At 37.0% G+C, this 25,523-nt stretch overlaps 6 protein-coding genes across 6 annotated transcripts; 3 read left to right on the top strand and 3 right to left on the bottom strand.

Moving 5' to 3' along the window:
* Positions 1-472: 472 nt before the first annotated feature.
* Positions 473-2,026, bottom strand: MONOS_4122 (putative lecithine cholesterol acyltransferase-like protein; the record flags this gene model as incomplete). Its single annotated transcript, XM_067874170.1, has 5 exons — positions 473-627; positions 739-1,402; positions 1,466-1,579; positions 1,641-1,840; positions 1,894-2,026. The coding sequence occupies 5 exons, from the start codon at positions 2,024-2,026 to the stop codon at positions 473-475; spliced, it is 1,266 nt and encodes a 421-aa protein (XP_067734679.1).
* A 414-nt stretch (positions 2,027-2,440) lies between these two features.
* MONOS_4123 (uncharacterized protein) lies at positions 2,441-3,290 on the top strand (the record flags this gene model as incomplete). The annotated part of the gene is made up of 2 exons (XM_067874171.1): positions 2,441-2,581; positions 2,645-3,290. The coding sequence occupies 2 exons, from the start codon at positions 2,441-2,443 to the stop codon at positions 2,807-2,809; spliced, it is 306 nt and encodes a 101-aa protein (XP_067734678.1). The 3' UTR covers positions 2,810-3,290.
* A 3,119-nt stretch (positions 3,291-6,409) lies between these two features.
* On the bottom strand, positions 6,410-7,090 carry MONOS_4124 (uncharacterized protein; the record flags this gene model as incomplete). The annotated part of the gene is made up of 1 exon (XM_067874172.1): positions 6,410-7,090. The coding sequence occupies one exon, from the start codon at positions 7,088-7,090 to the stop codon at positions 6,410-6,412; it is 681 nt and encodes a 226-aa protein (XP_067734677.1).
* Positions 7,091-7,258: 168 nt separating this feature from the next.
* Positions 7,259-7,474, top strand: MONOS_4125 (uncharacterized protein; the record flags this gene model as incomplete). The annotated part of the gene is made up of 1 exon (XM_067874173.1): positions 7,259-7,474. One exon carries the CDS (start codon positions 7,259-7,261, stop codon positions 7,472-7,474), a length of 216 nt encoding a protein of 71 aa, XP_067734676.1.
* Positions 7,475-10,782: 3,308 nt separating this feature from the next.
* Positions 10,783-21,464, top strand: MONOS_4126 (uncharacterized protein; the record flags this gene model as incomplete). Its single annotated transcript, XM_067874174.1, has 2 exons — positions 10,783-10,944; positions 11,042-21,464. 2 exons carry the CDS (start codon positions 10,783-10,785, stop codon positions 20,801-20,803), a joined length of 9,924 nt encoding a protein of 3,307 aa, XP_067734675.1. The 3' UTR covers positions 20,804-21,464.
* MONOS_4127 (uncharacterized protein) lies at positions 21,395-23,597 on the bottom strand. Its single transcript, XM_067874175.1, has 5 exons — positions 23,550-23,597; positions 22,947-23,467; positions 22,306-22,822; positions 22,103-22,176; positions 21,395-22,021 (listed from the first exon to the last, which is right to left on the bottom strand). The coding sequence occupies exons 1-5, from the start codon at positions 23,554-23,556 to the stop codon at positions 21,938-21,940; spliced, it is 1,203 nt and encodes a 400-aa protein (XP_067734674.1). The 5' UTR covers positions 23,557-23,597; the 3' UTR covers positions 21,395-21,937.
* Between the last annotated feature and the right edge of the window lie 1,926 nt (positions 23,598-25,523).

Here is a 25,523-nt window from a genome sequence, read left to right as displayed (position 1 = left end):
TCTTTCTCGTGTATAGTAAAACTGGTACAAACAAACGAATTTGGAAAAAACGAAAATTTTTATTACTAATGAAAAATCATCGAAAATATTGCATTATTCTACATATTCTAAAATGCTTTTTCCTTCATTTTATAAAAGAAGTGATTGGGAATAATGCATTTACAACAAAAATATATACATACTTAGAAATAAAATGAATTGCAAAATTCTAAGTTGATATCGAATAAAATTTTGAATATATAAGACTTTATAAAAAAATACTCTTATAAAAGTGGTTAAAATGCTTAAAAAAGATTGTAAAACTAAAAAATACATAAAAATCATTTGAAAAGCACTTTGACGTTAAAAAACAAAGAATTATGATGAAGTAATTAAGATGTGAAAAATGAAAATCAAATATTTATGACTTTACGATAAATCCAACGCAATTCACAGTAAAGTCAACAAATCATTTTAAAGCAAAAACAAAAGTTCAGAAATTTTTATCCTTTTTTTTTAAAGTTTCCAAAATTATATCCATAACTTCGGCTACGAGTTGGGGCTTGTGGAGAACTGAAATGTGAGATGCATGTTCAATGAGATGTTCGGTGACGATTTCAATCTGCTCGTCTTTCCAACGTAAAGGTGCTGTATAAGTCATAAATATAACCAAATATTCAAAAAGAGCAAAAAATAGAAAAAGAAAAGAAAAGAAAAAACAGCTAATAAAATGAAAACTGTGATAAAACAAGTGCACACATTTCAGAGATTCAATTGGCACAGTCCCATCTCCATCAGTCGTTGATGTAGATTTGCTTTCTTTAGTCCACCAAGAATCCTCAGGCCCTTCAAATACCAGTTCGTTCATTGTTCGATATCCGTTGGAATAGAAAATATGAGTAGGCAAATGAAGAGCATCCAGCCCCGTTGTAGCCTGCAATGTGCTCTCAACAGCCCGCAGAATAGTCGATCTGTTGCTAACCGACCATGTTGATGTCATATTATCAAGTGTAATAACCATGTTGGCATTTGGAACCTTCGCAATCACTTTATCCTTTGCAAATGCATTGGAATTTGGAAGCATCCAATAAATTCCTCCGAGTGTTTGCGTGATTTTGTGCAGCAATTTGGCTGAAACAGGGCTTGAGCCCCATCTATGAGGTGACGCCAAATGAGCAAATGCTTCAAAAGACCCTCCATACGGGCCATTTATACTTATAAACGATTCGACATATCTATTTTTCCATTCCTCCGAAACGAAGTGCATCAAAAACTGATGAATGAATGTAGCCCCCATACTATGGCCAACGAGATGAACTTTTTTCCCCTGATTAACAAATGATGCATGTTCCACAAGTTCCTTAAGCGATTCGGCCATGCCGTTTGTAAGAATTTGTTTTGCGTTTGCAAGTCTCCAATCAAACTAATCAAATGAAAAGAGGGAAAAAGTTATGGAAAAAGCTGAAGAATTTTGAAAGAATCATACAGGAGCACCGAAAACGGTTTGACCAGCGACGTATCCTTCTTTTTCCATTGCTTTAAGCAATACCGAAAAGTAGCCTGAAATGTTTTTTCCTAAACCATTTAAGTACCTCACTCCCTTCAACAATAAAGAATTCATTTTCTTTAAAGTCAATATCATCAACAAATGAAAATCATACCCCAACGCCTCCATAATCATACGGTCGTGTATCTATATCCGGTTGAGATGTAAACGTATCATTTATAGGGTCGTACACAGGCGTGAGTTGTCTGGCGTATTCAGGAATATGCATTGGCAAGATGCGAAATACATCTAGCCAAAGCATTTTCCACTTTGTGCTATTTTTCTTTTTATACTCTATTCTGCTTCCCCCCAATCCTGCAATAGTTTTGAAGTATATCCAAAAAACAAAATTCTATAATTCAAGAAACCTGGCATCAAAATTACAGGTGTGAGGTCATTCCGATCATGACTTTTAGAATTTTTAGATACTCCTTGTGAACTTCCGAGGGGCAGTTCGTTCAACAACGAAACTACAAGCCCGACAAGAAGTAAAACTTGCATCAAATACACTTTTTATGGTATCGAATTTTCAAGTATTCTTCAGTTTTATATTATTTTTTAAAAATATTGAATCATTGATGTATCGAGTCTTCAATTTCATTTCTTTTTATTTTTTCAAATTTCAGATTCTTATCTTTCTAATTGAATAATCGATCTCAATTATGTATAATATAAAATATTCAATTATTCATGATTGATAAAAGTGAAATTGATTCATATCCATTGAAAAATCTTTTGTCGGATTTTTGCACGTTGCAGGGTTTGAAATGTTTGTTCTGAAGGAAGAGAGCCTTTTTGATATTGTGCGCCGTTGTGTTTATTTTCACAGAACAACGAATTAGCGTTTCCAATGAAATAAACACTTCACTAAAGGATTTTATAAGTTCAAGAAATGAAAGTGAATACAAACGAAAGATGAAAAATCAGGCTGAGATGTTTATGAGTTTATCTCAAGAGCTGAAAGAAATTAAAGAAAAACTTGCTGAAAAGGGAGAAACTGAAGTTGTGGATTTGATAGAACAAATTCAAGATGGAGAAAAAAGAAGACTGCCAATGGTATGCTTCTGAAAACCGTTTTTGGAATATTTTTTTTTTCCCTTTTTTCTTTTTGGTTTTTAGATGACAAAACTTCACGAATTAATTATCAACGACTTGGACGCACATAAAAATAACGAAGAAATTAATAGATTAACAAAAGAAATGGGTGAAGTTGGAGAGGAAATTAATGATGCAATTAGCGAATTAAAATTACTTATCAACGCAAAAACGATGGAAAAAAAGTAATTCATCTATCCATTCACAAAACAAAGACTAAGTTATTTTTTCGTTCCCTCAATAAAGATTGCATTGTTCATTGAGAGCGACAAATTGTGGAATTTGCTCTTCTTGTTTAATTTTGAAAACAAATAAAACATTTTGTTTTTATTCAAAGAAAGTTTTGTTTTCTTTTTTTTTACCAAAGTTAACAAATATCCGATTGTTTTGTTTAAGCAAAATGATTCAAATTTTTGAAATGAATAAATTTGATTATTTATTCAAAAAATACACATATATTTGTATCTTTTTGCTTTTTCTCTTTTTTTACGTGCAAAAATAAAACTTGGACGTGAAAAATATAAAAGGAACTTTAAAATTATTTGTCTTAGTTCCATTTGGATTCCTCTTGTTTTCTGAATAGTCAAAAACATTGTGATTTGAATTCAATGTTTCTAGGTTGATAAAGAATAAACTGGTCATTCAAAATGCATTTTCGATGTTCAATGATATTTTTTTCCAATTCCCATAGTTCAGAAGGAACAGTTTTCAAGGGATTAAAAAAAAAGAAAAAGAAAAAGAAAAGAAAAGAAAAGAAAAGAAAAGAAAAGAAAAGAAAAGAAAAGAAAAGAAAAAAGAAAAAAAAAAAGAAAGAAAAAAAAAGGTGGTGTATAACAAAATGGTGTTATCAGGAAGGAATTGAAAATTATTATTTTAAAGATTCTTCCGTAGAAGAAGATACTCAATCTTCTCCTGCTGTGATAATAAGTTTACACATTTAATCAACTTCTGCATTCCACTCATTAGCGTTTGATAAAAAATCATTTGATTACAAAAGGCATGATTTCTATGTTGAACACGATTCTGAATCATTTCCTAATAATTGGCAAGATGGATGCTGTCAATTTGGCTCGAGTCTTCGTCCATGGTGATTGATTTACAGTAATAATTAAAAAGTTAATCAAAAAAAATTGCAAATGTGTGTGTGGCTCAATGCATTTTTTCTAATGTTTGAAAACTCAAAATTTCTCATATGTGTGATTATTTATGAATTCATATTTTTTCTGTGAAAAAATTTTGTTTGCAAATACTCTTTGAATATTGATTAATGAACACCATGAAATCAAATCTCCAAATGATGGCAGATTTATCAAGTACTGTGTCGTAAACATAATTTTTGGAAATTATTATAACGCTTCATTCATTTGAATGAAAAAATTCTCCACAAAGAAAATTTAACTTTTGAAGAGAAAAGACTTTGAATAAAGTTATGATATCAAAAATAACCACTCAAATTCAATAAAAAATAGCTGCATTCACATTGGATTTCATTCAACTTTTTATGTGAATGAAGGGGAAAATACAGAAGTTAAAGCTTGTTTTTGTTCAAAGCAATTAAGGCATAGGTGTAAATCGTACCACTTTCAGTTTGCATTTTTTCAAAATATAAATATAATGGCGTTATTCTACATAATTTAACTAAGCGATTCAAGGAGGGAAATTTCGAAATTCAATCATGAAAATTTTCACAAAAATTTGATTTTTTGCAACCCATAATATTTTCATCAAGATCATTTAGAATTAAAATCACAATTTCCTGGCTTTGCAAAGTTCAGGACAACTTCACAATGCAATATTCAAAGAGTGTATAATATTTTTATTGTTTGGATAATAGAATTTTCACATATATTGTTTATTATGAAGTTATTTTATTAAAATTCAATGTTTTAACAAAACACAAATGTACGCACAATTGCGGATGTTACAAACGATGCGTTGACAGATAAAACAACATTTAAAAGTGTTTATATTTTTTATTTTTAAATTGTTATCGATATTAATAAGATAATTGTTGGAATATTTACTATCTTCCTTTTTTCCATGATTAATCTCAGATGCATTTGAAAGATTATAAAACACAAGCTTCCAAAGAGTAAAGTTTTCAGAGAAAGAAGATAGTGTGCACATAAAATTCTTTTATGGAGAGAATATAAAGAAGCTGAATGATATGAATACATAGGAGCTAGATTAGAGAAATGGATTGATCAGAAAGAACAAAAGAATGAGAGGCGAAGATTTAGAAGAAGAAATGACTTGTTGGAGGAAAACTTTGAAGAAACCTTCACATCAGATGAAAGGTTGAAAAGCTGTTTGACTGAGGTTGGGATATGCAGTGGAGCTAGGGCTTACGGAAGGGATGAGAAGGCGCGGAGCATTTAACAAAGTCTTCAAAGTGCATTAGAACTTCTTTATCGAACAAGGCTTGGCTGAAACGTTGGAAGAAAAAGAAAGAGAAAAAAGAAAGAAATAGATTGGCATGAAAAAGTGAAGATTTTACGATGTGCAAATTAAATGATTGCTTCATATTTGTGAGAGATATTTCGACATTCAGCTATATTATTAACATCACCTATAGGTTCATTTTGAAGATGATTGTTGTTAGGTTGTACGTTTCCGAGCAGCAACAGCAAAAAATGTAAATAAATGTTTAGAGAGAGAAAGACGAGAAGAAATGAAGAAGGGTGTGAAGTTAAAGCAGGGATGAGATTTTTCAATACAAGTGATAAAAGAAGAGAATATGATGGAAAAGCTCATTTTATATAGAGCAGCTACGGAAGTTGACAGCGCGTTCAAGTTGAGAGGGGGAAAGTTGGCTGTTGGGAAAAAGAGGAAAAGATAACAAACGATGAACATTGAGTGTAACGGAGATTATCGAGTGAAAGAACGAGAAGAAGGAAGAGAAGAGTGGAGGCGAAACAAAGAGACTATTTAAAAATGAATGTCTGGGATGGAGAGGGATATCTTAGTATGTTTTTTTCAAAAAATCTTAACTTTTTGCAAAAGAGTTTCAAATATAGCTTCTCGATTTTCCATTTTTTTCTCATTCAAATTGTTTATTTCTTTTTCCTTCCATCTTCTTTTTCGTTCGTTGATGTTTGTTGTTTATTATTGTTTGTGAAAAATTATTTTTTACCTGTTTTTAACAAAGTATTCACAACAAGCTCTATTATAACAACGCATTCCTGTTTTATTTTGGTTTTCCAAAGCTGCTGACGTTAGCCGATACAATTATAAAAGATGAAAGTGCGAAATAGTGAAAACTTGCACAAATAAAAAACAATTAATTCAATTATTCATCTTTTTCAAAGTTTTATTAATTAAAGATAAAAAAAATAGCAATGAGCAAATAGCGCATTCTTATAATTTTTAAAAAAATTGCAAAGTTGGTTCTTTAAATTGCTTCTGCCCGGATCAGGAGTAACGTTCTACTCTTTCCACAGTGTGATTCTATATTTGTACTGCAGCGCTTGAACCGACTTTTTATTTCAATAGCAATTATTAGTGGCTGTGGTAAAGTGGGTACAAATAACAATTCCACGATAGGACTCTCTCATTCAAACCTGGGGTCAACCCTTATTTTAGCAAGCTTAAATTTTTCTCCTCCAACAGATATCACTCCAACTGCCCAATCATCAAACTGAACAGCGTAATCGAAGAAGAAAGAGAATCTATCCCACTCACACTCACTGCTTTCCCTCTCCCAACAACAGAAATCTCCTTTTCCCCAACACTGATCATTGCTGCTTCGCTCACATGCCTTCCGACAAGCACCGTGATCGTCGAGCTCAGCTACGCCATGCTTACACCCACCGCATGCCCCACTGTCTTGCAAGGTGCTGACTCATTCATCCCACATAGATAACAAGAATCATCTCCACTCACCCCAACATACCGATCCTTCATCCCTTCCTTCAGCCATTCCTTCTTTTCTGTATGCTGAAACACATAACTGCTTGATTGCAAATAAGCATAGCACACTCTCTTCTCATCACTATTCGTTGTGTAAGATTCGTAGAATGGGTTGTTCGATAAGAAGAAATTGTATCGATCTTCCAAATACACATCATGACCATATGGAGTGGAAGTGGTTGTGCATCTGCAATCGTGGAAGAAGAAGAAATAGCAATAATGATTGTTGCTTGGAGCTGTTGATCGAGATGGTTCAAGATAAAATCCTCCTCCCCACGATACTGCAGAGCACGAAATAAACTTGATGCTCCTCATTTTGAATGCAGCCGGAATACTTTGGCAATACATCCCTCCGCCATATTGGTTTGTCAGAGAGCACGAAGTGAATGAGCACTCAAACACACACGCACTCTCCCCTTCTCCATTTTCTGTCGGAATGCAATCTGTTCCCGAAACCTGAAAATTTTCAAGAAAAAGTCCTCCTCCATAACAATTTGCTTTACAATTCTGAAATTCACATCCACTGATCCGAACACATGATGAAATAGAGCTGGCAAACATTCCACCTCCATGTTGGTTTTGAGCTGTACACACACTGAACACATTATTTTCGATATACACAGATTTGATTGTATGACACATAATCCCACCCCCACGGCTGTATGCAAAGCAATTATTAAACAGACAATTCGAAACTGAAAGTTCTCCAGAATTGAGATTGTACATGCAATGGCCCCGCCACTTGACACTCCATCAGTCCACGAGTCACTTTCTCCTGTTGTTCTCGATCCACGCCACTCGCACCAAGTGAATAAATTTGTTCCATTATCTGTTTCATTTTGTCTCCCTGGAGTCAACGGAACCTCCGAAGTTCCTTCACATACAACATTCCTTGTCCGACAACATCCAACAAACGAGGTGTTTGAGGCTGTCAGAGAGGCATAGGGATTATTGAGTGAAGGAACAATCCCTCCATCATACGCATCACATACTGATGAAAAGGAGCAACTGCTCATAAAACACGAGGTTTGGATTGACATTGTGGTTGAAGGTGAACATACATCATTTGCTGTTGAGATGTTGAAAAATGTTAGGTGAGAGAGGGATATAAGGGGAATGGAAGGTGAAGAGAAAAATTGGCAAAAATGATGACAAACGCGATTCACTCACAGAAATTCTTCCTTTTCCTTCTCCATTTCCCCATGCCTCTTAGCGCTATATCGTAAAATATCCCATTGAGCTTGAGTTCCTCTTTTCTGCCTTATCTGCTGCTGCTTCCGAAAAGTTTTTTGTGAAAAAAATTCCACAAAAATTTCTTTCCCCATTCTCTTCAGTTTTTTCCGCCTGGCTCATTCTGCCAAACGCTCTTCGATTGCCCATTTCTCCAAATTTCTTCCAGGAATGCCCCCCAAAAAAGCATTGTTTCCATGTCCCATGTTTCATGCTCCCCCGGCGCTTCTGACAACACCTGATGGTATCACACATCAATGAAATTAAAAATTCAAATAAAAATTGTAGATAAAGAAAATAAAAAATAAAGAAACAATAAAACGCCCGAAATCCTTATTTCTCTATCAAATACAAACTCTTCAGTTTGTTTCTCTCCAAATAACTCTTCCCCAAGTCATCGACTTCAAGCACCACGTCACGCCTTATCCTTACAAATTCAATTCGATCCAAAAAATGTAGTTGGAGCCAGATCTTCATTTTACCACAAACCTTTCAAATGCAGTCCAATCCAAAAGGATGAAAAAATAGCATTAAAAAAAGTATATAAACAATTAAAAAATTTTACCATTCGTTGCATATGTTTTCTTCCTTTATTGCTTCGAAGGTGTTATTGAAGCATTACACTTTATTTTTTTAAAACGGTGGCATCCTGTATTTATTGAATCTATAGAAATAAGTAACATAAAAAGAAATATAGGCATAATTTTACCATGAAAAACATTAAACACTATATTTCTTCTTGTTCCAATGAATCGACAAATTCATTTGATCTTTGCAAAGCAAGAAATAGATATTTTTATAAAATGTGATCAAAATTGAAAAATTATGGGTGTCGAAATTTTTGAATTTCAGAGAGAAAATTTTTAATCGAATTTCGAAATTTCCCTTCTTGAATCGCTTTGTTAAATTGAGTAGATTAACGCTATAATATTCAAATTTTGAAAAAATGCAAACTGAAAGTGGTACGATTTACACCTATGCCGCAATTAATTTTTGATTCACTCATTTCTTCATTTTTCTTTCTCAGATTTCGAAATATATTGTATTTTCATATTTGACCACTCACGTTATTGATTTTTTTACATTATATTTTGCGACTTCACATGCATTTGGGGCAATATATATCACTTTAGGCCTTTTCATTGAAAAACAATGCACTTTTCATTGACTTTTTCAGATCAAAATACACAACAAAAATGTGTCCATTTTTTGACACACGTGTAATATCACAATACTTTATGTTTTGATTTCAATGATGCCTGTTTTCGGATAATTAAGTCAAATTAATTTTTAAATCTGAAAAAGCGAAATAAAAATATGAGCGAAGCAATTTTGATGTGCTTTGTGCAAAAAAAGCTTGAAAGAACGTATTTTACTTCATTTCAAAAAACAAACAAATTTTGTAAATTATTTTTTCATAAAATAGGTTATCCACAGTGTGTTGTTATTCAAAAAATAATACCTGAAGAATAATATTTTATCCGAAAAGAGTAATTATTTTTGAATCGAGATTCACTTTTTCTTTATTTTCGGATTTGCCAATTATTTTCATTCTTTGATAAATGAACACATGAAAGTTTAAACTCCTAAAAAAGATTATTATTTCAAGATTATCATCTTTAACATCAGCTTTCTGAAGCAATTATCATTCATTTTTCTTTTGAATGAACAATAACTTTCCAAAGAAAAAAACACCTTTGAAAAATGCAACAAAATATTTGACATCTAACATTTTCATTGAAAAATAACGCATCTTCAATGATCATTGTGATCAAAAAAAAAAATATGAATGAAATGGGTTAATTTTTTGTGATATTTGTGATATAACAAAACACTGTGTTGTGATATCAATGTGTACAGAAAATGGATTTGAGAATCTTATTTATTCTGAAATCTGAGAGAGTTTAGTAAAGTTATGAGTGAAACAAATTTTCCATGCTTGGTGCATAAAAAGATTGAAAGTTCTTATTTTCCCCCAAATCAATTCACAAAAAAAGTCATGATTTCAAAAATTGAAGCATAATTATTATCTTTTTTTTTTTTTTTTTTTGTTCGCACCCATCAAGAATTAAATTAATTTTCGATATATCGCTTATATCAATTGTTTCATGTTTTCACAAATTCATTTCATATTTCATTCAATTAATAAACATTATTTTGTCACGTATTTTTGCATTCAGAATTACAAGTTAAGATCTTTTCAAGAGAAGACAATATTAGAAAATTTCTTCAATAACATATAATAAATACATACATTAAGTGAATAAAAAAATCATAATCGAGCAATAATAATTTCAGAATTTTTTATTTATGTTACCCATAATAACAATAGTTAAAGTTGAAATACTTTTAACAACAGATTTTTGAAGTTAATAAAAATTTTTTATTGTTAATTACTCAGCTGTTGCCTTATAAATAATATTAGTTATTGACTTTGAAGAGAATTGTAAATATATTCAATGGAATTAAATGGAAAATCTCACAAACAAAAAAGTGGTCAATATATTATTTCCCCAAGCTATCTTATAAAACCACAAAATCCCTCATGCCCAAACGTATCAGAGCTAAAAGTGATGTTTGAGTATAATATTTCTTCTCTTTCACAGACAATCGCATGGCCCTTTTCAATGTCAGTTACCGTTTTGTCAATGCCGACTTGCAATTTGAAGGCAATTGATTTGCGCATAAGCTATTTTAGAAACCTTGAAGTTCTCAATCTTTGTTGTAATGATATTACAGAAATTCCAGGGGCATCGTTTTGGAAAGAGTTGCTCAGATTGAAATACTTATTTCTTCACCAAAATCAAATTAAACATCTTGGAAACGCATTGTGTCTTTTACATGCAAAACGTCTTACCCATCTTACTTTATATAACAATCCAGTGGAAATCGTCGAAGGCTACAGACACATTCTTCTTAACAAAATTGAATCTCTAATTTGTTTAGATGACATTGTAGCTTCAGATGAAGAATTTATAGAAGGAATAGAATATCCACCCAGATTTGCTGCATTTGAGGAAAGAATGAAATTGAACTTAAACTCTTTTATTTTGACGGATCCTGAGACAAACTTTGATATGATAAGCAGTTACATAAAGCAAATAGAACAGCAAACGCACACAATTCTTTCACATTCCTCTCCTATCACAATAATTCAAAAAGTCATTCGTGGATTTCTCATTAGAGTTTGTCCTTTTTAAAAATACTAAATTTTTAATTATAAATTTGGTTTTTTGCTTAAAACTCATTATTGTCACTTTTCATACCAAATTGTCAATTTAGAGGAGGCTTTATCACTTTCGCGTTGAAAGAGAAAGACGAGCTGCAGTGTTGATTCAAAGCGTTTGGCGCGGCTATGCAGCAAGGAAGAAGATGAGGGCAAGTGTGGATGCATTGACAAAAGCTGTTGTTCTTGCACAAAATTTATGGAGAAGAAAGAAAGCGAAAGAGGTGAAGGAGAAGATGAAAGAACTCGACTATGCAGCAAGGCTGATACAGTGGCATTGGAAGCACTATCGCGAGCGAAAGGCCTTGAAGGTCGATGCGAATGAGGCGGTTATGAGAGGAAGAAGGAACAAGAAAAAGGAAGGAAAAAGAAGAGGAAAAGAAACAGAAGCAGACGAATTTGATAACGAAAATTCAGTTGCGCAGGGCAAAGCAGGTTCTCCTGCAACTCCGTCTTCGTCTGACGATGCGCAAGAAAGGGAAACATTTTTTGTGCCGTTATCACAACTTGTTGAATTTCTATGCATTGTCAGAACATCCTTTTCAATGTACATCCTTCAACAACAGCTGATTGAAAGAGCCAAAGAGAGGAAAAAAGAGATTGACTTTAACAAAAAACAGAAAGAAAGGAATTTTTTGCGTAAAAGTCTGAATCGGGACGTGAGCGAAGAAGAGTTTTCAAAAGTGTATTCAGATAGCTCAACTTCACATGCTTCTTCATTTTTGAATCCATCCATATCCCTTTCGTCTCTTTTCCCATCATCATCATCATCATCTTCTTCTTCTCTTTCTTCTCTGGTTTCACTGGCGCACCCGCCAGACTCCTATTTGTCTCTCTCTTCGCTCGACATCCAGCTGGAGCCGTATATTCTTCTCAGATACGCTTCTGCTTTCCTTCCTTTTCCCTCTGAATATTCTTCCCGTGGCGTCGTCGTTGTGAAGGCACCGTTTGTGCATGCAAGCAGCGAAGAACCAGCCAAAATAACTTCCTCTTCTTCCTCTTCTTCTTTGGCTTCCTGTTCCTCGTCATCTTCTTCTTCATCTTCAACTACAATTCCTTCTTCTTCCTCTTCTTTTGCAAACTTATCTGATCCAAGCACGAAATTCGCGAAAAGCCTATTTGAGCAAAACACATCATTTTCATCGTCTTTTTCTTCTGTTCCATTTTACACTTTCCTTCGAGAGCATCTTTCCTTCGCCAACAAACTCGATCTCCTGAAGCAGCTTATTGAGAAGCTGAACGAATTCAAGCAGAAAAAGAAAGAAGGCCAAGCGAAGTCTGTTTATTCCACAGCCGGCTGCTCTTCAGTTCGCCATCTGCTTTCCTTCTTCTCTTCTTCTATCGTCGACGAGCTGTTCCCGTCGTATCGAGAATCGTCCTGGTGGGACGAGAAAATCTCCTATCTTTGCCTTTCGCTGCTTCTTCTCTATCCTTTTGCTCCCCCGTCTCCTTCTTTTTGTTTCGACACTTCTTCTTCATCACAGCAGCAGCAGCAGCAGCAGCAACAACAACAACAACTTTCTTCTTCTTCTTCTCAGCCTCATTCTTTGAACATTTCATCATCATCATCTTCCACTTCTTCACTTTCTCTTTCATATTCTCCTTCCTCTTCCACTTCCTCCACTTCTTCTTCTTCTTCCTCTTCCTCCTCTTCTTCATTCCCAAGTCACATCTACGTCCCGAACTGGATGCGCTGGTATCCTCGCCCGTCTCCATACATGTTCACCACAAAGACCACGCAGTGGAAACAGATTTGGGCGAAAGAGGCGGTCGAATGGAAGAAGAAGAAGAAGATGGCGCAGATTGCAGCGCAGAATGCGATGTTCAGGAAGTCCGGAATGAAAGACAGGAGGCTGCAGGAACGAAGAGGAAGGAAAGCCAATGGAAGAAGTGAGGGCGACGATGATATGATCAAAGAGGAGGAAGAAGAGGAGAAGGAGAAAGGGAGCGATGGATTGATTGCAGATGACAAATCATCAATTGACACAAACTTTTTGATTGACAGAAAGTTAACAGCCACAACAGCTTCATCACTAGCAGCATCGCCGCCAATTCTTCCAACCAATGAGCTTGTTGCATCTTCTGCTTTTTCCTCTGCTTCGCCTTCTCCTGTTCTTTTTTCTTCTCAATCACCTTCTTCCACATCACAACTGCCCTCTCGCTCATCTTCCATTTCACAGCAGTCTGCCTCCTTTCCTGCTCTTTCATCAACTTCTGCGTCAGCTTCTACGAATTCTCTGTACTCTTCTTCTTCTTCCTCATCCTCATCCTCTTCCTCCTCTTCATCCTCTTCTTCATCTTCATCTTCCTTATATCCTCCAAACATATACGCGCTTTTTACCGAAATGGAAAAGAAGAAGCGCATCCCTCTTTCACCACACCTCAACAAATGCACAATCATCGCAAAGTCGTCAATGAAGCAGCACATCACCAGAAAAATCCTTGTCAGAGAACTAAACATACACTCATTTGAGCAGTGGATCGAGGAAAACACTGAAAAATACATATCAGATGATCTGAGCAGGCTATACAAGGAAAACGATGAAGACGATGCTCAATTCAAAAGTTCGGGCAATTCTCCTTCTCCTTCTCCTTCTTCTCCTTCTTCTCTTCTCCCGCTTTCACTTCATCTGACACATCAGCATTTCTTCTACAAACTCCATTCACTTTCCAATACTTCTTCTCTCTCTCTCATTTCTCGCAAGCCGCCTCCGCTTTTCCCTGCCTCAATCTACGAGCGCTTGGTTTCTGTGAAAGTTCCTCATTTTCTCCTTCCGTTTCTGTCTCACCAGCTTCAGCTCCACAACTTGCAGTTTCTGCGCACATTTCATTCAGCTGCAGGGCAGTTTCGGAGCAGACTGATAAACAAATCGAGATTTTCTTTGTTTTCTTCTTCATCTTCATCATCATCGTCTTCAAACACTTCGTTTTTCTCCTCACTTCTCCATTCACCTCAAATGAACATTTCACCCTTCCTCCCTCCCCGTCCTCTCTTCCTTCGCTTTCTCTCTCCTTCCCTCTCTGCCTCTCTCTTCCCTCTCTCCTCTGCCCATCTCCTATCCCACGCTCTTCCTCTCTGTCCATTAGACAGCTACACGTTGCATTCAGTCGCCTCTGCTGTTTCCATTCAATCTGTCTTCCGCTCTCATCTAACCAGAACTTCTCCTTCAAATGCTCTTTACACCTCTCCTCTCCTCTCCTCTTCTGCTGCGCCTTCCCTCGTCTCCTCAGCGCTTTCCCAGTCACTCACGAAACTGCCTCCAATTCCACCTCATCTGCGCTCGCCTTCGTTCATCAACAACCAGAAAATGCAGACACTCCAAAGGCAGCAGCAGCTTCTGTCGATGACATCTTCACTCAATCTATCGCCTTCTCGCCTTCATTCATCATCATCATCTTCTTCTTTCTCATTATCTTCTTCTTCTTCTTCTTCCTCTTTCTATTCACCTTCTGCTTCCACCACTGCACTTCTTGCCAACTCCCTCCAGTCTCTGCCTTCTCTCCTCTCTCAAATTACACTCCTCCGCGCCTCTGTCGCTATTCAGTGCGTTTGGCGTGCGTTTCTAGCGAAGCAGCGGCTCGCCTGCTTGAAAGCGCTGCAGATGGCAATGTGCCAAATCACACAGCCTGTGTTTTATGTGTCTGCCGCGCTGGTGGATGTGGTGAAGGAGCTGAGCGAAAGAGAAGATGGATGGAAGTTCTGGGTGGAGAAGAAGAGGGAGGAGAGGAGCAGACTGAACTATGGAGGATTTCATTCATCTTCCCCTTCTCCTTCATCGTCTTCATCATCTTCTCCAGCGTTGCCTTTTGCATCCACACCGTTTTCAGGTGGCTCGTCTTCATTTGACGCGTTTCCCGAAGAATCTCCAACAAAATCACTGTTCAACAACCCGAACGAAGTCATCAATTCATTTGTAATCCAACAGAACACTTTATCTTCTTCTTCCACTTCTTCTACACTTTCTCCTCTTCTGCCTTATTCTTCCTCTTCTTCCTCTTCTTCATCATCTTCCTCTTCCTCGGGAACACCTCATCTGAGGCAGCAGCCTTCGTTTCTGTCTCAGTCTCTCTCAATTTCTCCTCAATCACTTCGCACACATTCTTCTCTTTCTCCTCCACACATATCATCAAATACCTCATTTTCGCTTTCTTCTTCCTTTGCTGCTTCAACAAGCTCACCCTTTTCTTCTCTTTTTTCGTCTTCCTTTTCAGAGCGTGGTGGGTTTCGCATCAATTCATCGTCTTTTCGCTCGTCTTCGCATTTCTTTTCGAGCAAAGAAAACATCCACACCCTCCACCTGTTTTTGCACGAGCAATTCACTCCCTTTTCATTCGTTCCTTATTCCCGCATCGCCTCTCACACAAAAAACTACAAGTTTTCCCTCACTTCTGTCTCTTCCTCGTCTTCTCTCTCTTCCACTTTATCTGATGAAGCTTCTTTTGCTTCGTCTGACTCCTCGTCAGTTGCTGCCGAACAGAGAAACAAAGACGATTCATTCAGAATGAGAGTTATATTGGGCCAGCCAGCACGCTGGGTGACAGAAGAGCAGAAGGAGCAGAGGCGGAGAGAGAGGCTGCTGTTAAAAAGACAGAATGCGCTGATGGGGAAGAAAACAACAAACAGAAGAAGTCAAGACAGTTCATTTGTTGCTTCAGGCAATTCTTCATTTATGCTCTCGTCTCCTTCGAAGGCGCGGCTGAAGACGAAATTTGGCAGCACAAAGCACACCCCGTCGTCTTCGTTTGGGTCAAGTGTGGATGCGTCTCTGCTGTCCTTCACAAAAAAGAGAGAGGAATTTGAAGTCGAACCGCTTCTTGCATCGCTCAAGGAACTGCCCAGAGGCAAACATCTGCCTTTGTTCTTCCCGTCTTCCGCAGAGCACGAAAACAGCAAGAATCGTTCAGAAGAGGAAGGAAACGAAATGAGCGAGAAACAGAAGCAAACACAAAAAAAGATGACAAAGAAGAAAAGAAAAAACACATCGAAGCACAAAGTGAAAGGTTATTCTTATCCATTGATTTCCTTGCTCACCGAGGGAGTCATCACCCGCCCTGTCAGACGAGCAGAAGATGCTGCGCTTGTGGGGCTGTCGAACCAGTTCCAGTACCACGACACACCTAGAATACGCTCCTCCTCTTTCTATTCGCTTTCTCTCACGCAACACAACTCCTTCGAAGAGTTTGTGGTTGAGCAGGCGAAAAACAAAGTGTCACACGAATCTTCCTCGTTTCTGTCGTCTTTTTTGCCTTCTTCTTCTTCTTCCTCTTCTTCCTCTGGCTCATCATCATCATCATCTTCTTCTTCTTCATCTTACTCGATTCCTTTCTCCTATTTTCCTCTTTTTGCTGTCGAGTGTGGCTCTGTCGAAGATGCCAAAGCAAGATTCGCCCTTCTTCTCCTCAGGCTGTGGAAGCCAATTAAAATAAGCGAGATCAAAATGGGTTCACCTTCTATTTCTTGCTACGTTGCCGGCAACGGGAAAATTATCCCATTCTCCAAAAATGTGGGTGGAGGCTCAAATTTCGGATTTTCGATTGGAACTCCTCAAACGCCTTCTTCCACAACTGGCTGGCTTTCTTCATCAACGCCAACTTCTTCATCTGCTTCTGCAAATTCATCAACTTTTCCTTCTTCTTCTGCTTCTTCTTCTTCCTCCTCTTCTTCTTCGAGTGAAGACGAGAAAAAAACAGGAAGAAGACGAACAGTGACATTCCAAATGGAACCAAATGTAGATCCACCTCAGCCTTTGAATGCTCAGCTTGCTACTCTTTCTCCAATGGGCTCTTCCTCTTCACTACACAGTTCTTCTTCTTCCTCATCCTCCTCATCTTCTCTTTCGTCTTCTTCAACTGCTTCTGCCTCTTCTTCTTCTTCCTCATCTTCCTCCTCTTCTTCATCTACATCAGCATCGAATGCTTCTTCCTCCTCCACTTCCTCCAACATTATTGTATTCACAGCGAAATCTCCCTCTCTTCCCCCTAATCTCAGTCTGGAAGCCTGCTTCCCGATGAACCTCCTCTTCTCTCTTTCTTCCTTCAGCCGGCTGGAAGCGACGCTGCTGCTTCAGAGCTTCTATTTGGGGATGAAGGCGAGGCAGCAGCCAGTGGTGAGGAACAAAATGAGGAAAGCGAAGGAGAAACGCAGAGAAGAACGAGAAGAACTGATCAAGCGCACGCGGGAGCGGATGCACCACAACGAGCTGGTGTGGGGCGAGGTGGGTGTTTTGGGGCCGGAGAAAGTGTGGAGGGAGATCCGGAGGCATTTTACGCTGTTGGTTTATCAGCCACCGGCATGCAGGCCGAGAAAGAGGGTGAGGGGAATATTGACAGAAGGGATTCCGAAGCTGGCGGAAGAGGAAGAAGGAGAACAAGAGGAGGAGAAGGAGAAAGGGGAAGGGAAAAGAAAAGAAGGAGATGATGAGAAGATGGAGAAAGAGAAAGAGAAAGAGAAAGAGAAAGAGAAAGAGAAAGATAAGGAGAAGAGTGAGAAGGCAAAGGAAGTTGAAAATGAAAGCGATGAGGAAGCGAGTAAAATGAGGGGAGGCAAAACAGGATTGTTTATAACCATTGCACAGGACAAAGAAGACGAAGACGAAGAAGAAGAAGTTGACGATGAATATATCAGCAAGATTGAAAGAGAAAGAACCGAGTTCAGAGAATCATCTCCAATCACAAACATCGTGGGCAGAGGAATAACAAACGAAGAATTGCTTCAAACAGAGAAAATGACCATAAATAGGAATCTCACAACATCCTCAGCAGCCGCAGCTCCTGCGTCTTCGATGACTGAGAACGCAACAGTGACAAATGCTGTCCGGGCGTTTCAGTACGAATCCCCATATTTCCCTTCGAATGCGCGCACATCTGCGAAAACGAGGAATTTGAAGAGAAATATGTCGAGTGAAAGAGGGGCAAGGAAGCAGAAAGCGGAGGATTCGTCAGCGTTTGTGCAGCAGCAAGCGTTTGTGGAGCGCTGGAGGAAAGAATTGCACTTGCTCCACACAGCTCAATTTGTAGCGACTGACAGAATGGAAATGAAAGCTGAAGGAAGCAGAAGCAGAAGTGGGACTAAACCGCTGAAAGAGCTGATTTCGCTGGACGAGGAGAAAGAAAGGGAAATGAAGCCGGATCTTGCGAAAGATGCATTTGACGAGAGGAAAAGAGAGAAAGTGCTGAAAGAAAGCAAGTTCAGAATCAACAAGTGGAGGCTGAGCGAAAAGAAAAAAGAGGAGAAATTGAAAGAAAGAAGTCAGATTGAGCAAAAAGAAAAGGAAAACGAAGAGAACAGAAAAGCATATCAAGAAAGGCTGGACAGACACATGAACATCCAAAGAATGCAGCAAACTGCTGCTTCGATTCCTTCTTCTCCAATGTCGTTTTCACCTCTCTCTCTTTCGCCTGCTCCTGTTCCGCTCAAAGAACGAGAGAGAAGGTCTCCACGGAAGGAAGTTGATTTGAGAGATGCAAGGGAAGAGCTGGGTGAATGGAGCTCATATTCGCAAGGTTCACCCACAGCTGCCTCTTCTTCGTTGTTTGCCACTGCTGTAAATATGGAGGAAGGGAGAAACAGGGAAATGAGAGAGGAACGAGGGAGAAAAAGAAGAGAGGAATTAATTGAGCAGACTCAGCACAACAAGAAAAAAGAAAAAGTTAGAACAAAAATGATTTCAGTGAAGAGATCAGCATTTGAAGAGGCTTCCTCAGTGCTCGGCGATGTGACAAGAGCTGCCGACTGGTCGAACAGAAGATATGTGCAGATGATGATGTCGTGCGACGAGAGGAGAGAAGGAGAAAGCAACACTTCTTCTTTATATGGCACATATTCCTCTGCGAATTCGCCTTCTTATCAGCCTTCCTCGTCAGGAGCCTCCACTTCCATCACAGGCACGCCAATCACAACGACCGAAGAGGAAGACAGAAAACAATCCAATCACATCGAGCATTTCCCTCTCCCACCTGTTCTGCAGCGGAGGCCGAGCATTCTGAACGATGCGGACTCGCTCAATGGCGCCAACCCTTCTCCTTTCACAAATGCACCAGATGCAACCACTGACAACTTGGCTATCCAACAGCGGCATCTGCACATTCCTTCGTTCCCGTCGTCAAGCAAGCAGCAGAGCAGAGAAGTGAAAATTTCCACGCAACAACAACAGCAGCAGCAGCAGTCGAGAACACAGTCAGCATCAGAAAGGCGAGCGCAGTATACTCTGCCAACTCTGCAAAAGAATAGTACCAGCCAAGCTTCTTCAAGGGCGACGTCACTTTATCAACAGAACAAGCTGGACTCTGCAAAGCACGCTGCACGGAGCGTTGAAGAGCAAGAAATCAAACGAAGATTGCTTCAAGCTGAAGAAGCTAAGGAGAAAACAAGAATGTTCAATGCGAAAATCAAAGCTGCGAATGATCTGAAGAAAAGAAGGATGCTGGTTGCCTTTCAAAGAGAGGTGGAAGAAAGAGGCGGAGTTGTGCTGAATGAAAATGGAGAAATCGACTTTATGAAAAAGACCCCTCCAACGTCGCAGGATCGAAGAGAAAGAGGAAATGATGGAGGGAAAATGTCAAGCAGAACGGCTTCTGCTTCGGCAAGAAGTGTCAGCGAGCGAATTTCTCGATCCAAACAGACGCGAACACAGAGTGTGAAGGAGTTTACAAATAGACTTCTTGGGCAGCATCTGATGATTGGCACGCAGATCGAACGGATGGAGCGGAAGAGAGAAGAAGAGGAAGAGTTTGAGAAGAGGAAGAGGCTTGTGAGAAAAGTGAAGAGAGAGATGAATGAAGGGGGAGGAAGGGAGGGCGATGAATATGGAGATGATGATGATGATTATGTTTCTCCTGCTGTGCAAGCAGAGAAAATAAGAATAGCAAGGGCTGAACTCATCAAAAGGCAAGCGAAGATGAATGAAGAAAAAAGAGAAGAAGAAATAAAATTGAGGAATGAAGAGAAGCTTCGAAAAGAAAAAGGAAAAATGATGGCAGGAGAGGAATATTTCAAAAAGCACAAAAAAGAGATGGAAAAGATGGAAGCCGAACGCAAGATGGAGGCAGAGGAGAGGAGGCAAAGAGAGGAGAAAAACGGATGGAGAGCCAGCTACGGAATTAAAGATGCAGTCAAGCCATCATCAGGCACATCCACTTTGCTAACAGAGGAAATGTACAAGCACAAGTATCAGGAGCGAGGAAGAGTGCAGCTGACGTTGCAGGATGTCCTTCCTCCGATTATTGTGCCGACGTTTGATTCGATTCACCGTTCACAGCCGCCAACTGCAGGGTCTGTGCCTTCTCTGGCTTATGCTGCTGTTGTCCCAGCGACTTCGTACAGAGGCAATTCTGCCAATTCTTCCGAAGTGCATTCCGCAACGCAGTCTCTTCCAGTGAGCAGACCTGCCTCTGGAAATGAAAGAGTTGAAAGTCGAAGCTTCAAAGAAAGGAAAATGAAGGAGAAAGGTCCGTATGCTGAAATTAGAGAATACTTGGAGATGGTTGCCAGAGAAGCAGAATACAGAATGTTTAGAAAGAAGAAAGAACTGATGGAAAAAGAAATCGAAGAACAAGAGGAGGAAGAAGAGGAAGAGCAGGAAAAAGAAGAGGAACAGGATGAAGAAGATGAAGAAGAAGAGGAGGAGGAAGTAGCAGAACAAGAAGAAGGGGATGAAGAGGAGAAAGACAACAAAGAGTTTGATGAAAGTAATATTGAAGAAAGAGAGAGAAGTGACGGAGAGGTAAATAGGATAACTACAGACAGGAAGGAATATTTAAACAAAGAAAAAGCAAGGAAAAAAAGGAGCTTAATAAGAAATTCAATGAATGAAGAGTAACTATCCGAAGAAGGAGTTGAATTTCAGAAAAAGACAAGGAGAAAAATAGAAATATGAAACAAATCTTTTTGAATTACAATGTCTGAGTCTTTTTTTTTTATGATGTTTTGTCTATGTTTGCTATTTTTTGTTTGTTAGCTTCATTTTGAAAGTGAATGCTTTATTGAAAATATCACTTTTTTGAAAAATTTTAAGAATGAAAAAAAGTCGTTATGAAATCATCAATACGACATGTGTTTGAAACTCAGAGAATACTTTTGAAAAAACGAAAGGCTTTGTTGATAAATATATTGAAAATTATTCACACGCAGAACCAAAGAATATCAATATCTTTATGCACACTCAAACAAAATGGTAATAAATAACTTATTCCTTTTAATACGTATTATTACGAATATTAGCGATTCTTAAATATTGATTACTGTTTCATATTTTTGAATTATTGTTAAATAAGTGTGACAATTGAGTTCACAAGCTGAATTGCACATTTGATGAAAGAGAATTCTCAAAATCACGATGATTTCTTGGATTTCACAATTCTTCTCAAATGCAATTCTATCTTTCAAAAAAGAAAAATGCTTTTCTTATTCCTTTAAAGTGTTTTTAAAAATCGAAATAACTTTTATTTTAACTTTATTCGAAAAAATAAAATAAAAAAAAACAAAAATAAAATTTCAATACTTTTCGTTAAAAATAAATGGGTGACATAAACATAACACCCAAAAAATATCTCCCTAACAACCAAACAGAGTATCAAAATACGAAAATTAATACTGATTAATAACATTTACACTCTAAATGATTCTGAAATTTTTATAGACAAAAGGTTAAAAGACATAGAAGTAATTAGAAAATTGTAATTACACCAAGGAATTAAAAGTGCAAAAGAAGAATAAAGACGATATCATAAATAAGACAAAATGAGAATAAAAAACGAAGATTTAGGAAGCAGAATATAATTATTTAAGAAGTTGAGTATGCGCACACAAAAATAAACTTAATCAATTTCCCTGAATTTATGTGCAAAATAATGAAAAAGATAACTTCTCTTCATTCAAAGAAACGACGAAGAAATCAAGTTATGCATCATGAGCAGTAACATATGGTTATGAATGATGTGACGACTTATGCAACTCAGTATGAAATGTCTTTCTGAGGCTGATATTCGGGCAATCCTTTGTTTGTGACTCCTTTGCGATATCCTTTGACTTCAGGTGACTTAAGCAGTTTTCAACAAATTATCATTGACATCAAATAAATGAATTTTAATAAGGAAGATTTCGATTTATTTTCTCAAACCTTTCTAAAAAGATTGAATCCAGCAAATATGTCAACAATGATGATGAATATGATGCAGAATACTGAAATCCAAGCTATTCATCCCAAGTTTGATGGTTTCGTTGAGTTGAATGTGTAAAAATATATTTTATAGGAATTCATATGCAAATGCCAATAAAAATAGGTTTAAAAAAATTTTTTTTAATAGAAAAATAAAAGCAAACCCAACAAAGAAATCCATCCGCTGACCATTTCTTTGTGCTTATTTGTTGTGTCTTTCATTTTTATTTTTGATTTGCAAGCTTCAAATTGGACCTCGTCCGCCTCTAATTTCCTGCACGTGTTATTTCGCAGTTGATCGAGCACATCTAAACATTGCTTGTATCTCTCCTTGTTTTGTTCAATGTTAACATTGCACGTGTCATCAATCAACTTCAGTTGTGGCTTCTTCAAGCTCAGAGACAGAATAAAAAATACAAAGAATGCAATTACAAGCAGGGAAGAGAAAGCAAAAAATATTCCCTTTAATGGCTTTGACTTATTTCCGCAGATTGCGGAAAGCGATCCAATAATTCCGTCCAGTAACATCACCCATCCAATTGCCACGACCACAGAAAATATGCCCACGCTCATAACTTCAACTCCGCCAAGCTGCAATTTATGAGGTTGTATCATCAGCATTAATATACTCAGAACTGCGCCCACTAACATAAGAACAACTGCCCAACCTCCAACAAAGAACTAAATTAAAAGTGGAACAAAAAAAAAAAAAATAAAATAAAATAAAATAAAATAATTATAATATTTTAAATAATAGCAAGATAATAAAATGAGATATCATAAAAGAGATTAAGTATTTTCAAACAGTTGAAAAAATCCTTTTCCGAAAATGTGCTGTGGAGACAACAACCAAAAAGAAGAGAATAATCCCAGTTAATAAGCATATCACTCCAACTGCATCCAAAGATTTTGAGATTTTTTCAATGTATTGCGGAAAGTTACGCAATTGGTGTTCGGTAATATGTGTAAACCATTCGCGTATTTCACTCACTTTCAAGGTCATTAAATAGTAAAGTGTTGGTTTCACACAAAAGCAAGCAATTCCATATAACATAAAAACAACACATAAGAATAGTATTCCACAATAATAGATCCCAAAGAGCAATGGAATAAATCCTTTTTGTTCGGGGTGGGCAGCAGAGCCAACAAAACCAAGTAAGCAAATAACCATCCCTCCAATTCCAAAGATAATAACACCAATGCAAATATTTCCAAATGACTTCATAGTTACAGCACCTATAACGCCGATTATGAACACCGCTAAAAACACGAGCAACATCAAAATTGAAGATATCTTAATTATTCTTTGAGTGCATGTTTTTTCTTCTAATGGAAAGTTATGCAAGGAAATTACAAAATAAGCACAATCATTCAAATGTTATACAAATAATTATTAATGAAAAATTACCTGCCATCACAAATCGAAAAACGAAAAATAAAAAATAACTTTCAAGGTATGGGTTAAGAAATGATAATTGCTTCAAAATGGATGTACAACAATGTGCAAAAGCTAAAAACGCTTTTATAGTGATTTTACTAATGATTTGCATAACTACGGCCTTCTATTTAAACGCATTTGAAAGAATTTCAATCATCACTTTAGAAAGCAAAGTTTTGAATTAATGTTGATGGACAAGATGAATGCTTCCAAACAAGAAAGAAAACTGAATTAGCAGTTACAAAGAAAATGGTTTTTGCATCAATTAAGCATCTATTATCATTATAGAGAGGAGAATTCAATGAAAAGAACTTTTTCAAGGAAAGAAATGATCAAAATATTAAAATTACAAATGGAAATGAAATAAGGGAAAACTGACTTAACTAATATGCACTATTAACCACCATTTGAGACATTACGTTAAGATCCATGATATGGATAATTTGCTTCCATTTCAGCCATTTGATAGGAAATTTTTCATATTGACGAATTGAAAGCCGCGCAAAGTTAAAAATATAGATTATTGATAAAGATAAAGTGTTGTTCAGAGGGACCGCATGTTGATCTATTTGAAAAATTTTGTGAAAAACTATAACCAGAAGCAAATGTTCTGTGACAGAAGCTTGTTCAATAATTTCAGGTGCCAACTGTTTGAAACACTTTTCTACTCATAAAGATCATAAAGGCTCATAAGTTCACTTGAAAGCCTGCATTTCATTGTTGCAGTTTGTTCCATTCAACATGATCCAATGATTTGTTCAAGCAATTTTGATGCTGTTAACATACTCTTGAAATTTTCCATAAATCAATTTGCTCGAATGATTCCACTTCAGTTATACAGATAGGAATTATAAATTTCTGGTGGAGAGTGTTTACTCAAATTTTTTAAACCGAACAAAGAATAAGGGAATGGAAATATATATTTAACAGAAGTTGTTTCAATGTTGGCTTATAACTTTTGTTGAAAAAGAAATTCGGCTATCATTTACGTCGTGTAGCACAAATTAAATATATGCATATAATTATAATTTAAAAGTGGCGGTGCACTATTTGAAATCTATTTCGAATAACGGATGGCATTTCAGCCAATTGCGAATAAAAAAAAAGCGAGCTACGCAAAGCACATTCACTTCTCTTTTCTGTACAATGACTTCCAACGCACAAGATAAAAAATAATCAAAAAACATCTGCCTATGACCTTTGATCAAATTGAATACATTAGCATGAATCTATTGGATTTTTTTCCCCCTAAAGTCTCTATACTGAATTGAACTAGCCATGAAAGCGCTTCATACTTCAAATAATAAAGCCAACAGGCACATTATGAAGCAAACATGTCGAAACTCATTAGAATGACATTTCAAGCAATTAAACCAACAAGCAGTTTGAAATCTTCATTTTGCAGCAGCGAAATACCCGCTCCTCAGCCAAAGTTCCATATTGCTTGTGACTTCACACAATTTGTCGCAATCAAGTTTGCAGCGCTTCACCTTTTCCATTCCATTCTTTTTCAATTCATTTTTGTCTCTGGTTTTTCCAAACAATGTTCAATTTGTTTCCATTCAAACAGTCAAATGCGTTTTTCTGATCTCTGCCTTTTCTTTCAACAAATACCGTAAATTGCAATGATACCATGTGTCTTGTTCATGTAGGAAACTGTTTCAAACTTGAAATTGTGCAGCACAATTTTCAGCAAAACAAGTTATGGACTGTTCAACAGAAAAATATGAAAAAAGTCTCATTAAAACAATCTTTCAAACAAAACGGAACTCTTGTTCTCGATACCCATGCAGTTCTTCATGCAGTATTCAAAATGGAAAAAAATTTGAGTATTTTCTTTCTTCGCTTTGCAACACCACATAATTCAGAATTAAAAAAAATGCTCCAGGAACACTTCTGAAATTTTCATTCTCTGAACGCTGATAAAACATGAAAATCTTGCTT

The sequence above is a fragment of the Monocercomonoides exilis genome (assembly GCF_001643675.1).
Source record: "Monocercomonoides exilis strain PA203 chromosome Unknown scaffold4-2303458, whole genome shotgun sequence".
NCBI lineage: Eukaryota > Preaxostyla > Oxymonadida > Polymastigidae > Monocercomonoides > Monocercomonoides exilis.
This window is presented reverse-complemented; position numbering and strand designations above follow the sequence as displayed.

What these genes read in the sequence shown, in the direction of transcription:
- MONOS_4127 (XM_067874175.1), bottom strand. An exon ending in GGAAAAGGATTTTTTCAACT is followed by an intron (nt 22,823 to 22,946) that starts GTTTGAAAATAC and finishes CTTTTAATTTAG; the next exon opens with TTCTTTGTTGGAGGTTGGGC. An exon ending in CGGATGGATTTCTTTGTTGG is followed by an intron (nt 22,177 to 22,305) that starts GTTTGCTTTTAT and finishes TGGGATGAATAG; the next exon opens with CTTGGATTTCAGTATTCTGC.